Below are 13880 nucleotides of genomic sequence, written 5' to 3'. Positions count from 1 at the left end.
GCCGCTGTAGCGTGTGAGCCTAGATGCCCTCCCGGTAGTCTTGTTGGGTAGGTGACCTTGGGTAGGTGGTAACCTTGGGTATAGCCTTTAGCGGCCGGTGGGCACTGTCGATGGCCTGTAAAGTGCTGTGCGGGTGATGATGCAGGCTACGGCACGCTGTACGTTGTCGGGTTCGTGCACATTTTGCAGCCTCGGGGCTCGCTATCTGTCATATGTGTACTGTACATGTACTGTACATGTATCGTATACCGGCGACGGCCTATAGGTGATGGTCAGCAGTACATCACGTGCTGGTAATTCATCAAGTCCGGTGCCTGCTCGTCAATGTCGAGGCTTCAGTGCCAGAGGCCGTCCACCCCCAAGTGCCAAGCGGAGTGATGCTCGGGAGCTCCTTACCTGGTGAGCTGTACAGATTACAGATTACGTGGTGGTAAGATGCTCGCGCACCCCGTAGGTACTATCGAGGTGTACATGTACGAGTGCTCGTGGTGGGATGATCTCATGGTGGACTGTCCATCGTGCGTCCTGACGGGGACGGCTGGCTGGTTGAGGAGACGGGTAAGAGCAATGCTCCGTAGCGTCCGGACCTGTCTCTACGCCGTAGAGACATCCTGCAATCTGTACGGATGGTAGGTGTCGGGTATTACTCGTACATGTATCCGTAACTCGTACAGGTAAATTGCATGTTCAATAGTAGGTACGAGTGGAGTACGTGTAATGATGTACACACGGAGACGCATACGACGTCGTGAAAGGGAGAACCAACCCCCAATTTTCCGACATGTGCCTCGTTGCTGTTAGTTCATTTTTTTTTATTTGATTTCCACCAGGCGCTTCTTGGCGATGACGGACTCTGTTCGCTCTGGGCTTCCCCCCCTGTCTCCTAGCCAAAAGCCCCCTCGTCTCCCCTATTCCCTTCAATTCTCTCTTCTTGAACTATGCTAATCGTACGAGAGAGGCCCATCTGTAGATGATGCCGTATCGATCACTCGCAACTGGCACAGTAAACCGGATCCATGATCCCGAGCGATGTCATATGCCATTGTTATCTGACGGTATATTCTATCATCGCAGACCAGACTGCCGGTTTATCCTCTCTGCCTAGACTTCTCCCGATGGACCCCGAATGGCAGTATCCGACGACGTTTCAGTCGCTTTGTACGAGCGTCGGATACCCCTTTTCTTTTTTTTCTTTTTTCTTTTTTTCTTTTTCTCTTCTTCTTCACCAATACGCCCGCCCCGCCCCTTTAAATGCAATGATACATAAGACGAATTTCGGGGCAGTAATGCATCGTATGTTGAGTCTGCTCCCCCAAGGCTTTCTTGGGATGATTAGTGGATCTTCATGTAATCTGTACATTGAGAGGCTTTGCTGATAATTTAATACTCCTCGTACTCGCACTCTGCAGCAATATCGTGCTCCCCCTTCATGCAGCAATCGCCCCGACATGCCTCATGCAGAGCCGTGCCGGCGGCTCCCCAGATAGCCGCTATGCTCGTACGTCTCGTACTGGTACGAGTGCTCCGTACCAGCACTGTCGGCATGTATTGCTGCCTCTCATGGTGTTGCTAGTAATACCAATAACCGTACTCCTTAATCTCATCAGTCAACACATGGGATCTTGGCCTCAGACATATGCGGGCGACGTAAATTGTGCATGCACGTCCATGCAACCATCTCCGGAGCCTTCGCGCTAATTCGGACGAGACTAGTCTGCAGTAATGAGTAATCTGTAGCAGTCCAGGAGCCTGTCCATCAATCCGGGTGGGTAGCCGAGGTTCGTCGAGAAGAGCTCTGGGGAGTGGCCATGTCCTTTTCTTCATCATCTGTGGCTGTACGGAGCATCGTCACCTGCACTCGTATCACGGAGTGCGAGTGATCTGTGCAGGCTACATGCACGGTAGACTGCGTGCCTATCTGTACGAGTAAGGATGCAGCCTCGCATGCGTTCGATCATGTACGAGTATATGTAATCTGTACGTACGCGCGCAAATCATCACTACAGTACGTCGTAGTCCGTGGCTCGAGAGATTGGGTGGACCGAGATTTGACATTTTGGACCTTTGGCCATGGTCCGATCTGATCGGATAGTTAATTACGGTTAGACACTCCGTCACCGGGTGCGGGAGCAAGGGGAGCTCCTTGCCGCTTGTCACTTGGGAACATGGGATTCGGAGAGTTGTCAGGTATGATTCATCCGACCTTGGGGGCTCACCTCCCACTGCCGAAGTAGCAATTCCGTCCGTGTACAGATCACAGATTACCGTACGCTCCATCGCCGATTGGTGATGCCGTCCGTGTCTGTGCTGCTACCCGGGAACACTCTCATGAGCTCTCATGGGCAGGGTGAAGGTCCAGATTCACCCACACACGTTTCGGACCTTTGCCGTGAACTATCCTATCTTTCATTCAGTCCTCTCTTCTTCTTTTCTTCTCTCTCCTTTTTTTCTCTTCTTCTTTCCATCGATTGAGAAGCGATAGTATACTTCGTACATGCCAGAGTCTCTGACCCTCTATACATGCATGATATGATATGATACGACACTCGCGTGTTATCTCGATATTCAACCATTATGAATCCGTCAGTCATCCGCTCCAACCTCTCGTCACCGTAAACTCCGCAAGAAGGAAAAGGTTCTGACTGCCACATACAGAATTCAACCAGCCACCATCCGCACAGCCACATGCCTGTCTCTGTCGCACGCACCTTGCGCGCGGGTATCGATGGGCCACTGGTGGCTTGTGACAGCTCGACCGCCGGAACCGAACCGCACCTCACATGCGCCGTGCAATTGACATCGCCATCTACGGCATTGCACTCTCAACTTACTCGATGATCCAGACTCACCATCCAAGAGACGGCGGGGTTTTTATCTTCATCTTCATTTTATCATTATTATCAAAAAAAATCTCGATCAAGGAGAGCGGAGCATTGAAAGACCATGGCTCAAGAGCTCTGGCGGCATGCCGACCCCTCCTCCACGCCCATGTGGCGCTTCCTCCAGCAGGTGAGGGGCAAGCATGGGCTCCCCGGCTCCGATTACCAGAGCCTGTACAGATGGAGTGTCGACCATGTCGGTGACTTCTGGGACGAGTGCTGGGACTTTGTCGGGGTCAAGGCCTCGGTTGGGAGAGGCAAGGTGAGCTCCTCCTCCTCACGGTTACGGCGACGCACCGCAGCCCACTACTGCCACTGCCGCTAGCACCGTCACATTATAGGATGCCACGTTGACACTGCACGAGGCCCTGGACGACGATGATGCGCCGATGTTTCCGCGCCCCGACTTCTTCGCCGGGACGCGGCTCAACTTTGCGGAGAACCTGCTCTTCCCCCCCGCGACGGAGCCGGCGCTGGACGAGTCGTCCCCCGCGCTCTTGACGGTGACAGAGCTGTCCGGGTCGTCGGGGGCCAGGTCCACGTCGTGGGCGGAGCTGCGCGAGGCGGTGCGGCGGTGCGCGGCGTCACTCCGCGACGCGCCCGTCTGGCTGGGGCGGGGTGACGTGGTGGCCGGGTACGTGTCGAACCACGCCGAGGCCATCGTGGCGATGCTGGCGGCGGCGTCGGTGGGCGCGGTGTGGACGTCCATCAGCCCGGACAACGGGGTGACGGCGGTGCTGGACCGGCTCACGCAGATCGAGCCAAAGGTGCTCTTCGCCGACAACGGCTCCGTCTACAACGGGAAGAGCTGGCCCAGCACGGCCAAGACGACGGACATCGTACGCGAGCTGGCGGCGCGGGGCGGCGGGGCCCTGACGGCCGTGGTCGTCATCGACACCGTCGGCGGGGACCTTGGGCTGCGCGACCTCGAGGCCCTTGTTGGCGGCGGCGGCAGCAGCAGCAGCAGCAGCAGAGGCCTAGACCTGGCGACGGACTACGAGACCTTCCTCTCACGGGCACCCCCGGCGACGGAAGCGCCCCCGAGGTTCGAGCAGCTCCCGCCGTCGCACCCGCTGTACGTGCTCTTCTCGAGCGGCACGACCGGCCTGCCCAAGGCCATCGTGCACACGGCGCTGGGGACGCTCCTGCAGCACAAGAAGGAGCACAGGCTGCACTGCTCGATGGGCGCGGGCTCGCGCCTGCTCTACTACACCACCACCTCGTGGATGATGTGGCACTGGAGCGTGGGCGCCCTGGCCGTGGGCGCCACGCTGGTGCTGTACTCCGGGTCGCCGTTCCGGCCGCGCGGTCTGCTGTCGCTGCCCCGGCTGCTGTCGGACCTGCGCGTCACCCACTTCGGCACCTCGGCCGCCTACCTGACGGCCCTGGAGGCGGCGGGCGCGCACCCTCTGCGGGACGAGCCGGACATGGACCTCTCGCGCCTCGAGGCCATCTACTCCACGGCCTCGCCCCTGCCCCCCTCGACGTTTGGCTACGTCTACGACGCGTTCCCGGGCCACGTCAACCTCGCGTCCATCACGGGCGGCACCGACATCATATCCCTGTTCGGCGCGCCGTGCCCCCTCCTCCCGGTGCGCGTGGGCGAGATCCAGTGTGCCGGGCTGGGCATGGCCATCCGCGTGCTCGACAGCGACGGCGACGGCGACGCCGGGGGCGAGGTCGCGCCGGGCGAGCCGGGCGACCTCGCGTGCGTCCGGCCGTTCCCCTGCCAGCCCCTGACCTTCTGGGGCCCCGACGGCGACGCCAGGTACCGCTCCGCCTACTTTGAGCGCTTCGCCGGCGTGTGCGGGGCCGCGGGCCCGGTCTGGCACCACGGCGACTTCGTCAGGATGCTGGACAGCTCGACCGGCAGCCTGATCATGCTGGGCCGGTCGGACGGCGTGCTCAAGCCGTCGGGCGTGCGCTTCGGCTCCGCAGAGATATACAACGTGCTCACGCGCTTCTTCCCCTCCGAGGTCGAGGACGCCGTGTGCGTCGGCAGGCGGAGGCCCGCGGACGCGGATGAGACGGTCTGCCTGTTCGTCGTCATGGCGGGGGGGAGGACCCTGGACGACGGGCTGGCTGCCGATATCAGGCAGAGGATCAAGACTGAGCTGAGTCCTAGACATGTTCCTGGTGTCGTGGACCAGTGCGGTCCCAGTGGGATTCCTAAGACGAGTAATGGGAAGAAGTGAGTTACCCCTCCCCCCTCCCCCTCCCCCCCCCCATCTTTCCTCTGTACACCTGCCTTTCTCTCTCTCTCTCTCTCTCTCTCTCTTCCTTTCCTTTCCTTCCTTCCTTCTCTCAACTTCAGCTTGACATACTGATCCGACTATAGAATCGAAGTCGCTGTCAAACAGATCCTGTCTGGTATGCGAGTCAAGACCAATGCCAGCGTTGCCAACCCCGAGGCTCTGACTTGGTTTGAGAATTGGGCAGAGGCCAACAACTGAGGATAGGTCACTAGCAGTTCAGCAGGTGTCAGATGGAGTGGAAAAGAAGAGAGAGAAAAAAAGGGCATTGCGAAAAATCTCTCTCTCTCTCTCGTTATTCTCTCTGCTCTTGTTTCCTCCCTCCCCCACGAGTTGATAGAGGTACTCGTACAGATGGTGATACCCTCAAACGGTAGAAAGTACACGGACGGAGCCGATGAGGATAACAGGGACGTGCCTGTTCTATTCCATCTTTTCTTTCTCTTTTCTTTCCGACCTGACTCGTCGTCAGTTGGCCATGTTCCAGTGGTGATCCGGTACCGAGTTTCCGCGGACGACGAGTGGGTCGCAGCACAAAGAAACAGTCATGAACGGGGACATCTGTACCTAGTCTTTTTATTTATTTTTATCTAATTTTTTTTTTAAAAAAAAATTGTGGTCTGTCTTTCTCCTCTGCCTCTCCTTTGTATCGTCATATCTTTCTGTCTGTGGATCTGAGAACAGTCCATGTGATTGAGAGACTCTGCGTATCTGCATGAGCGATTTGAAACGTCCCAACTCAAGACACAACACCATATTTAATCAAGGACGGTTGCACCTACATAGCCTTGAGAGGGAGGGGGATGCTTCTTCCCTGCCAGTTGCTAGTCTGAGTAGTAGTTATTACGAGTAATAACTACCATGTACATTACATTGTACTACATATACTCGTACTCGTACTATCTTATGACTATGCTACATTAATCTGTAGTTTTAATGCCGAGACAAGCGAACGAGTAATTCGCACTACAGTAGTATCGGGAGCTCATCCCCGACCCTTACCCCCTTTTTCATCTCTCTCTCTCTCTCTCTCTCTGAAGGTGCTGTGTCTTTCACAAGAGAAAGAAAATCCCCACACCACCTTTCTCCTTCTCTTCCCCCCCCCTTTCCAACAATCAAAAAGAAAAAATCTTGACTGGTAGAGTAGTTCTCCATAGATATTCCATGTAGGCAAGTGGCGAAGAAAAAAAAACAGAAGATAGGAGAACAGGTGTGTGTAGTATTATTACAAAAAATAAAAATCTCACGCACTCGCACGCGAGATGGACGGACAAGAGAGGGAGAGAGAGAGAGAGAGAGAGAGAGAGAGACGTCACTATTTAAAGACGATAGTAAAGGAGAGGGGGAGCCAGCTGAGGAGGTGAGACAGGACGGAGAGGTGGTAATACGTACCTCTGTCGACAGTCTGCCTGTGCTCCCCACCCTTACGAGCACTTACCTGTATAGCATCATGCTGGTACCGGTATGGCACTATCACTCTGTACAGATTTACTGGCATCGACAGTACATCAGCAGAGAGGAGCAAGAATCGAGAGATGACAGGATGATGAGAACCTCGGCAGGTGCGAGGTTGGCATCAGTCCCGACTCCTACGAGTGCAAGCAAGCATATAACAGACTGGTGATATGATTGATACTATGTAACCTGTACTCCGTAATCCGCACCGATTACTCCGTACGAGTGCGGGTATTATTGGTACCTGTCTACTCCGTACTCCGTGTAGAGCACATATTACAGATTACGATGTTGATGTTATTGCCTGTTCCTGTAGCTGTAGGGACAAGGGGCGTTGCGACGTATTCTTACGTGCAGCAGGATATGGCCTCCGCATCCGAAAATCATCCCGTACAATGACTCGTCTCGTACGGTTCCTCCCTCCTCCTCTCTATCCGTACGGAGGACGTGCACGTACAGTTGATCACGGTGATTCGATACCAGGAGCTTTCGATGATGATGCCTGCATTATGGTATCTGGTATCTCTTGCCTGCAAGTCTGTGCATGTATAATTAGATACCCTGTACTCGTACCCTGTCAATCAGTATCATCATACCTGTACAGGTAAACACCAGCAGACAGACGCTCACTTGGGAGCAACATGGTATCCACCCCGTTGGAGAGAAAAGAAGAAGAAGAAGAGAGACGAGAGAACGCCACCAGAACCAATAGCCGGGACGGATAGTCGTGAGCTTACAGCTACGAGCACAGCAATTGGCTCAGCAGCCAACTGCGCGAGCACGCTGCGCTCGTCATGCGCCGATGCTGCGAATCTACTCGACCAGCTCAGTGAAGCAGTCGTCGTCCCCTTTCCTTCATCCATTGTCCGCACAGAGACTACTGCGATACGATACATCACTCCATACGGGACCAACAGCTTCCACCCCTGGCTTCCCTTGTGGATCCGTCCGGACCCTTGACCTTGCTCGTCCGCACTGGGCCACTGACCCCTTCCCGCCCCCCTTTCCCTCGATTGTTGATTGAGAACCATCAGAGGGAATTGTCAGGGAGAGGGAGGGGGGGGGGGGGGGGGGGGGGGGGGGGGGGGGGGGGGACGTCGATGCTGGTGTCGACATGGGCTCGGCCGCTAACAAGGTTCATAGGCCACCATGACAAGTACCATCTATTTGTTAGGGTTTCCCGCATTTTTTTTTCCCGGAAATTTATTCATCTCTCTCTGGTGGCGCTTCTTCGACAGCTTCTCTCGCTCTTGTCCTGAGAGGATGGGCATACTTGCAACACATACACCTATGCCCTGGTCTGTATTATTATTACCAATACCAATACACCCTACAGGGTTACATGTATTGTCACCCGCAGGATGAGGAAGTAACAGCCCCAACTTGGGATCGGGGGTGTCCATCATCGACAGTTTCGCTTCTCTTCAACCTCTCGACCTCTCAGCATCGACCCGTACATGGAGAAAAAAAGAGAAGAGAAAATGAGTGGCTGTACCTGTATATGTACCCGTAGAGAGGGTAACAATCGTATATATATATTACGACATACCAAAGCTTTCGTGGGGGGTCTGAGACAGGAGCTCGGATCGGGCGCGGTAGGCTAAGACAGGTGACAAACCAACGTCGACCGACAATATTTGACCGATAGGTCCATGTGCAGATTATTGCTTATTGTACATTGTATGCGCGTACTCCGCACGGCAACATAGCGAGTAGAAGACAGAGAGACAGAAACCATCATTCTCGGTACTCCCTGCACGACGTACAAGAGTACTAGACCCTCGTAGCTTCGTGAAGGCGAACGGTGTTGTGTGCGCGGCGTAACACGATCCGTGTAGCGGGCGAGCGCTCGTAATGGTCAGTCGGTACTCGTCGTGGCTGTCGGGGAAAGGAGGGAGGGGGGGGAGCCTTGTCTCGAAGCCCTGGTCTTTCGTCAACGTTTCCATTTGGCATTTGCACCATTCTTGGCAGCTTTTTCGGAGACCCTACTCCGTACTAGTAATAGCAGGAGTGGTCTGGGAATCGGGGCGTCGACACTCTGTCAGCGGCCACTCGTGCTAAGCTGCGCACCCCTGACCAGTGTCAAGACTGGGTGCCGGTACCAAGGTATCGAGAAGCCGTAGTACAGCAGCGCACGTCGTATGTACGGAGTATCCAATACTCGTACCCGTTACGGAGACGGCTGCAGGACGGATGCAGGTTGCAGCGAGGATGCGTCTTTTCCGGGGGGTTATTATTACCATAGTCCATGGCGCCTTGTTCGGGATGAGCGCTGCTGCTCCGACCATCATCGCAAGTGACACTCTATGATGGAAAAGTATGATGCTCTGTACGGGTAATCCGTAATCCGTACTTTCGTACGAGTACTCGCATGCAGGAGAGGAGGAGTAGAATATCATGAAGGGCGAAAGGTGGACAGAGAGATAGAGGGAGGGAGATTCCGTACGGTACTAGTAGTAATAATTGGCAATAATTTGGGGGGGTGCTTAGGCCGCCGGTGCTTTAAGGAAGGTGTGTACGAGAGCTCCTGCCTACAAAGACGCCGACTTACTTTGATTCCCTCTCCCGTGACACGGGAATCAGCAGGTCAGGCTTGTGATGCAGAGATTACGGAGCAGATTTTTTTTTTTGAGGAGGGAAAGTTGATGCTCTGACATCTATAATCTCTAAGGATTACACGTACAAGACAAGAGACTCTGACAGGTGATGACAGGACAAGAATCGCGTCAGTGATCGGCGAGAATCGAGTCTGGAAGGAGAGGGAAATACGGTGTCACCACAAGTATTCTCACAGGTACAAGTAGTATCGATACAGGCAGCGATGCGGTTACCGTGCTAGCAGATGATGACACTACAATCTGCTCCTCAGGTACGACGAGTAAGAGGACGGAGAGGAAGGCAATGGATGGCCAGAGAGTAGTGATAGTGGTAACCTTGAATCGGCGAGAGCCGCCCCCACCGAAATCCGAAGCATCCTAGCGGGTCCCTCCCATTTCAAGCCCCTGGCATTCTCCTTTTCCGCAGAGAGTGGTGGTGGGTTGATTGTGGAGGCCCGTCATTTCCTTTGGCCGTAGGGGCAAATACTCGCAGAGTATTATTATTGTATTGCTGCTACGGTACTCCGTACGGGCGGTACGGGTGAAGAGTACTTCAGCTGTGCTCTATCGTGACTGCTATTGCTCGCACATGGCATGTACCAGTCTGCCATCACACCGTACGACTACGAGTACGGAGACAGTGGATGGGCGTCATGTACGGAGCGACAGTACGGATTACTGCCATGGAAGTCGCAATACCGAGTCCGAATTCTCTACAAACCTCTCTACTCATCTCTGGAGAGAAAGTATCTAGATAATTCTCCACCGTCGCATGCCAGTGGCAATGCCCAACGGCAACGACTTGATATTTGAGCACGGCGCATGACCGCGTACGAGCACCACAGTGCAGATTACGGATACTTGTATGATATCAACAAATAGCGGACATGGGCTCAAGCCCGGCTTTGAAGTGTGCCATCTTGGGGGAGGAGCAATGATGTATTGATTCCCTGTCACTTCCATCTCTCCCATCTCACACCCCCCCCCTTTCTGCTAGCAGACGCACCGAACCAGTCAACCTCGATATGCCTTGACCTGTATCACCTCTAAGCCTTAGGTCGTACGAACATTGTTACTTGGTAGCACCCGTGCAGGCAATACGTTATGTACGGACTCGTGGGCTGTGGGCTCAGGCTCAGGCTCAGGCTCAGGCTCAGGCTCGGGCTTGGGCTTGTTCGTCCGTGGATCCGGGGGCTTTCAACAGTTGCCGTTCTTGCGGAGTTTCCGACTTTCTGCGTGTACGAATAGCAACGGCAACAGCAGAGGCAACAGCAGAGGCAACAGCTTCTGTTTCTCTACCYCYCCCTCCATCCCGCGCATCCGGTGAACGAGGTCGAGAGCAGGTTGACGTTCATGTGCATACTGCCTCTAGCACGACCATCTGTTTACCTTTGGTACTGTCGTCATATAATACGACCAGCCTCAGCCAGCGTGAGCACAAACTGCACCGATTGTACCAGCACCAGCACCAGCACCATCAGCGTAGTACTCATACCCGCACGAACAGACACACACCTAACGCACCCATACCCATATAGACACACACACACACCCACACAATCCACACCTCCCCCCCCCCCCCCCCCCCCCCCCCCCCCCCCCCCCCCCCCCCGATTCCTCTCTCTCTCTCCGTCTCCTCTTCTCCTCCTCTTCTCTCCCACCCCACCCCCCAAAAAAAAGTACCTCCGTACTCCCGTATTAAGGCACAGTCGGTCCAGTCCCAGGACTGCAAACGTTTCCACATCTTTTTTCCTACGCCCAGCCAGTCAGCGTCTTCTTTCCCTTCCCGTCCTTTCCCTCCACACCACCACGCACTCTCTGGACTGGCTCTCTCCCCCAAAACCTGTCAATTCCATCCGCCTCATTCAATCCCATCACGACGACGAACCGCCCCGAGAGCCTTCGCGTCCCGACATCCTCAATCCTTCCCAATTTCTCCTCTCCTTTGTCGCCGGAGCCACCAGTCTGCTGCCACCCGACCTTTGAACGGAATCGACAACGTCCGGAACGGACGTTCCTCTCCTCTCACCCTCCCCTCGCCTCCTGACGCCGGTCGCCTGTCTCTCACCTTCGTCTCACCCAGTCCCGGCTAGCTGCGCTCGTTTTTTTCCCTTCTCCGTTTTCCCGACATCGTCGTCGCCGCCACTACTCGGCACATCCTCTCCCACCCGACGCCGAACCAGACCGCTCCCCAATTATTATTATTATTATCATTATTATTATTTTAACCTCTCGTCGTCGACGATAACAGATCGAACCACCGCCCATCATGAGCTCCAACGATGTGTCGCCCGAGGCGATGCAGTCACGTATTCAGCAGGCCCGCCGCGAGGCCGAGACACTCAAAGACCGCATCAAGAGGAAGAAGGATGAACTAGCCGACACCACTCGTACGTTCCGCCCCCGATACTCTGCACCCTGGCTCAATGCTTTCCAAACCATGTTCCCCCTATCACGCACTTTCAGACGGGCTTGCCCCGACCCCTCGTCGAGCGGAGCAGTTGCCCTCATCACGAATTTGCCCTTCCAGCCACGTCTCCTTGTCCACCACATCCGACCCTGAGAAGAAAAAAAAGGCCTCAATCGTTCCCATATCGCCATTGTCCATGATGCTTCCCCGTCTCCGTACGTGTGTATGAAGGACTTCCGTTGTTTCGCTAACTTGAGACAGTCCGCGCCGTCGCCCAGCAGGCTCACGAGCCCATCCCCAAGAACCAGCTGATGAAGGCCAAGCGCACCCTCAAGGGTCATCTGGCCAAGATCTACGCCATGCACTGGTCCACGGACCGGAGACACCTCGTTTCGGCGTCTCAGGACGGAAAGCTGATCATCTGGGACGCCTACACGACCAACAAGGTCCACGCTATCCCTCTCCGCTCGTCGTGGGTCATGACCTGCGCCTACGCTCCCAGCGGCAACTTTGTCGCCTGCGGCGGTCTCGACAACATCTGCTCCATCTACAATCTCAACCAGCAGCGCGATGGGCCCACCCGCGTAGCTCGCGAGCTTACCGGACATGCTGGATACCTCTCGTGCTGCCGCTTCATCAACGACCGCAGCATCCTGACCTCGTCCGGAGACATGACCTGCATGAAGTGGGATATCGAGACGGGCCAGAAGGTGACCGAGTTCGCCGACCACCTCGGCGATGTCATGAGCATCAGCCTCAACCCCACCAACCAAAACACCTTCATCTCGGGCGCCTGCGATGCCTTCGCCAAGCTCTGGGATATCCGCGCCGGAAAGGCCGTGCAGACCTTTGCCGGTCACGAGTCGGACATCAACGCCATCCAGTTCTTCCCCGATGGTCACTCGTTTGTCACTGGTTCTGACGACGCTACCTGCCGGTTATTCGACATTCGCGCCGACCGCGAGCTGAACCTTTACGGAGTATGTCCATGTTCCCTCTCCTTCCACCTCCCCCCCCCCACTCCTCGACCCTCCCAACCGGCAGCAGATGACTAACATGCATGTGCAGACGGAATCCATTCTCTGCGGCATCACCTCGGTGGCCACGTCAGTGTCGGGTCGCCTCCTGTTTGCAGGTTACGACGACTTCGAGTGCAAGGTCTGGGATATCACGCGCGGGGAGAAGGTCGGCTCGCTCGTCGGCCACGAGAACCGCGTGAGCTGTTTGGGTGTGAGCAACGACGGTATCAGCCTGTGCACAGGTTCTTGGGACTCTCTGGTAAGTCTGACCACGCGCTCCAGGCACGCTGCGCACGCAGACATGGGCTCCGAATGATTACGACTGACCATCACCTTCTCTCCTATAGCTTAAGGTCTGGGCGTACTAAGAAGCTCGGAGACTACATGACGATGCAAAAACCCGAACGCCCCCGAAAACGAGAGAAAAATACATCACCTCAAAACTTGTCTCGACATGCTGCAAAGGAGAAGACTGATCCGCGTCACGATTCCTCAAGTCTCTGATTCTGCCGACGATTCCTTTTCCTACTGCAGATGATGTTCGAATTGTCGACATCGGCAAGACGGAGGAGGAGAAGGAAAAGGAGGAGGGGAAGAAGAAGAAGAAGAAGGGAATAGGACCAATCACCATCTCGTCTCAGGTTCCAGCCATGCATCTCGGTTTGACCGCACGCAGAACTAATTGACGAACAAGAAACCCACCACCCACCACCTACCACCTACCACCACTCACACAAAAGAAAAAACCTCAGCTGGTTTTTCTTTCTCTCCATCGAGAAACTCTTTTTTTTCCTACATACAAATAACACACAACCTTCTCTCTCACATACCGACAAAAACCACGCAACACATACCAATTTCCTTTTTCTTTTCTTTTCTTTTCTTTCACTTGTTATTACTCCTGGTCTTTTTTTTCTTTCAATTTATCTCTATTTCTGGCTGCTTTTTCCGTATCCTGCCATTTCGTCGACAGAGGGGGTGGGGGAAAGTAAAGGAGGGAGAAGGAGGAGAAAAAGAAAAATGTTATCGTCTTATATTCACAAAAAAAACGTTCAAGTCGTTGATGGCGGAGAAAATCTCCAGCGGGTTTGTCATTTTTCTTCTTTCCGTTCATCTGCAATTCTCTTTTGAGCCCATTGTAACTACTCTCGAAGGTTGGCCTGGATGGAGGAGGTTGATGGAGATGCGGAAGCAGAAGCAAGAAGCAGACAATTGGGTTTGAATGTGCGATACCTCTCTTGTTTTCGTTATTACTACTACTATTATTA

General features: G+C 54.7%; 2 protein-coding genes across 2 annotated transcripts; both read left to right on the top strand.

The window, feature by feature from the left end:
- Positions 1 to 2943: 2943 nt before the first annotated feature.
- Positions 2944 to 5299, top strand: GMORB2_4434 (acetoacetyl-CoA synthetase; the record flags this gene model as incomplete). Its single annotated transcript, XM_035466409.1, has 3 exons — positions 2944 to 3141; positions 3245 to 5070; positions 5218 to 5299. Coding segments are annotated over 3 exons (2106 nt in total), but the record flags the coding sequence as incomplete, so codon positions are not given.
- A 6153-nt stretch (positions 5300 to 11452) lies between these two features.
- Positions 11453 to 12980, top strand: GMORB2_4433 (guanine nucleotide-binding protein G(I)/G(S)/G(T) subunit beta-1; the record flags this gene model as incomplete). Its single annotated transcript, XM_035466408.1, has 4 exons — positions 11453 to 11573; positions 11855 to 12573; positions 12662 to 12871; positions 12960 to 12980. The coding sequence occupies 4 exons, from the start codon at positions 11453 to 11455 to the stop codon at positions 12978 to 12980; spliced, it is 1071 nt and encodes a 356-aa protein (XP_035318419.1).
- Positions 12981 to 13880: the final 900 nt, after the last annotated feature.

The sequence above is a fragment of the Geosmithia morbida genome (assembly GCF_012550715.1).
Source record: "Geosmithia morbida isolate 1262 chromosome Unknown scaffold_20, whole genome shotgun sequence".
NCBI classification, from domain to species: domain Eukaryota; kingdom Fungi; phylum Ascomycota; class Sordariomycetes; order Hypocreales; family Bionectriaceae; genus Geosmithia; species Geosmithia morbida.
The sequence above is the reverse complement of the archived record's forward strand: the minus strand, read 5'-3'. Positions and strand labels throughout refer to the sequence as shown.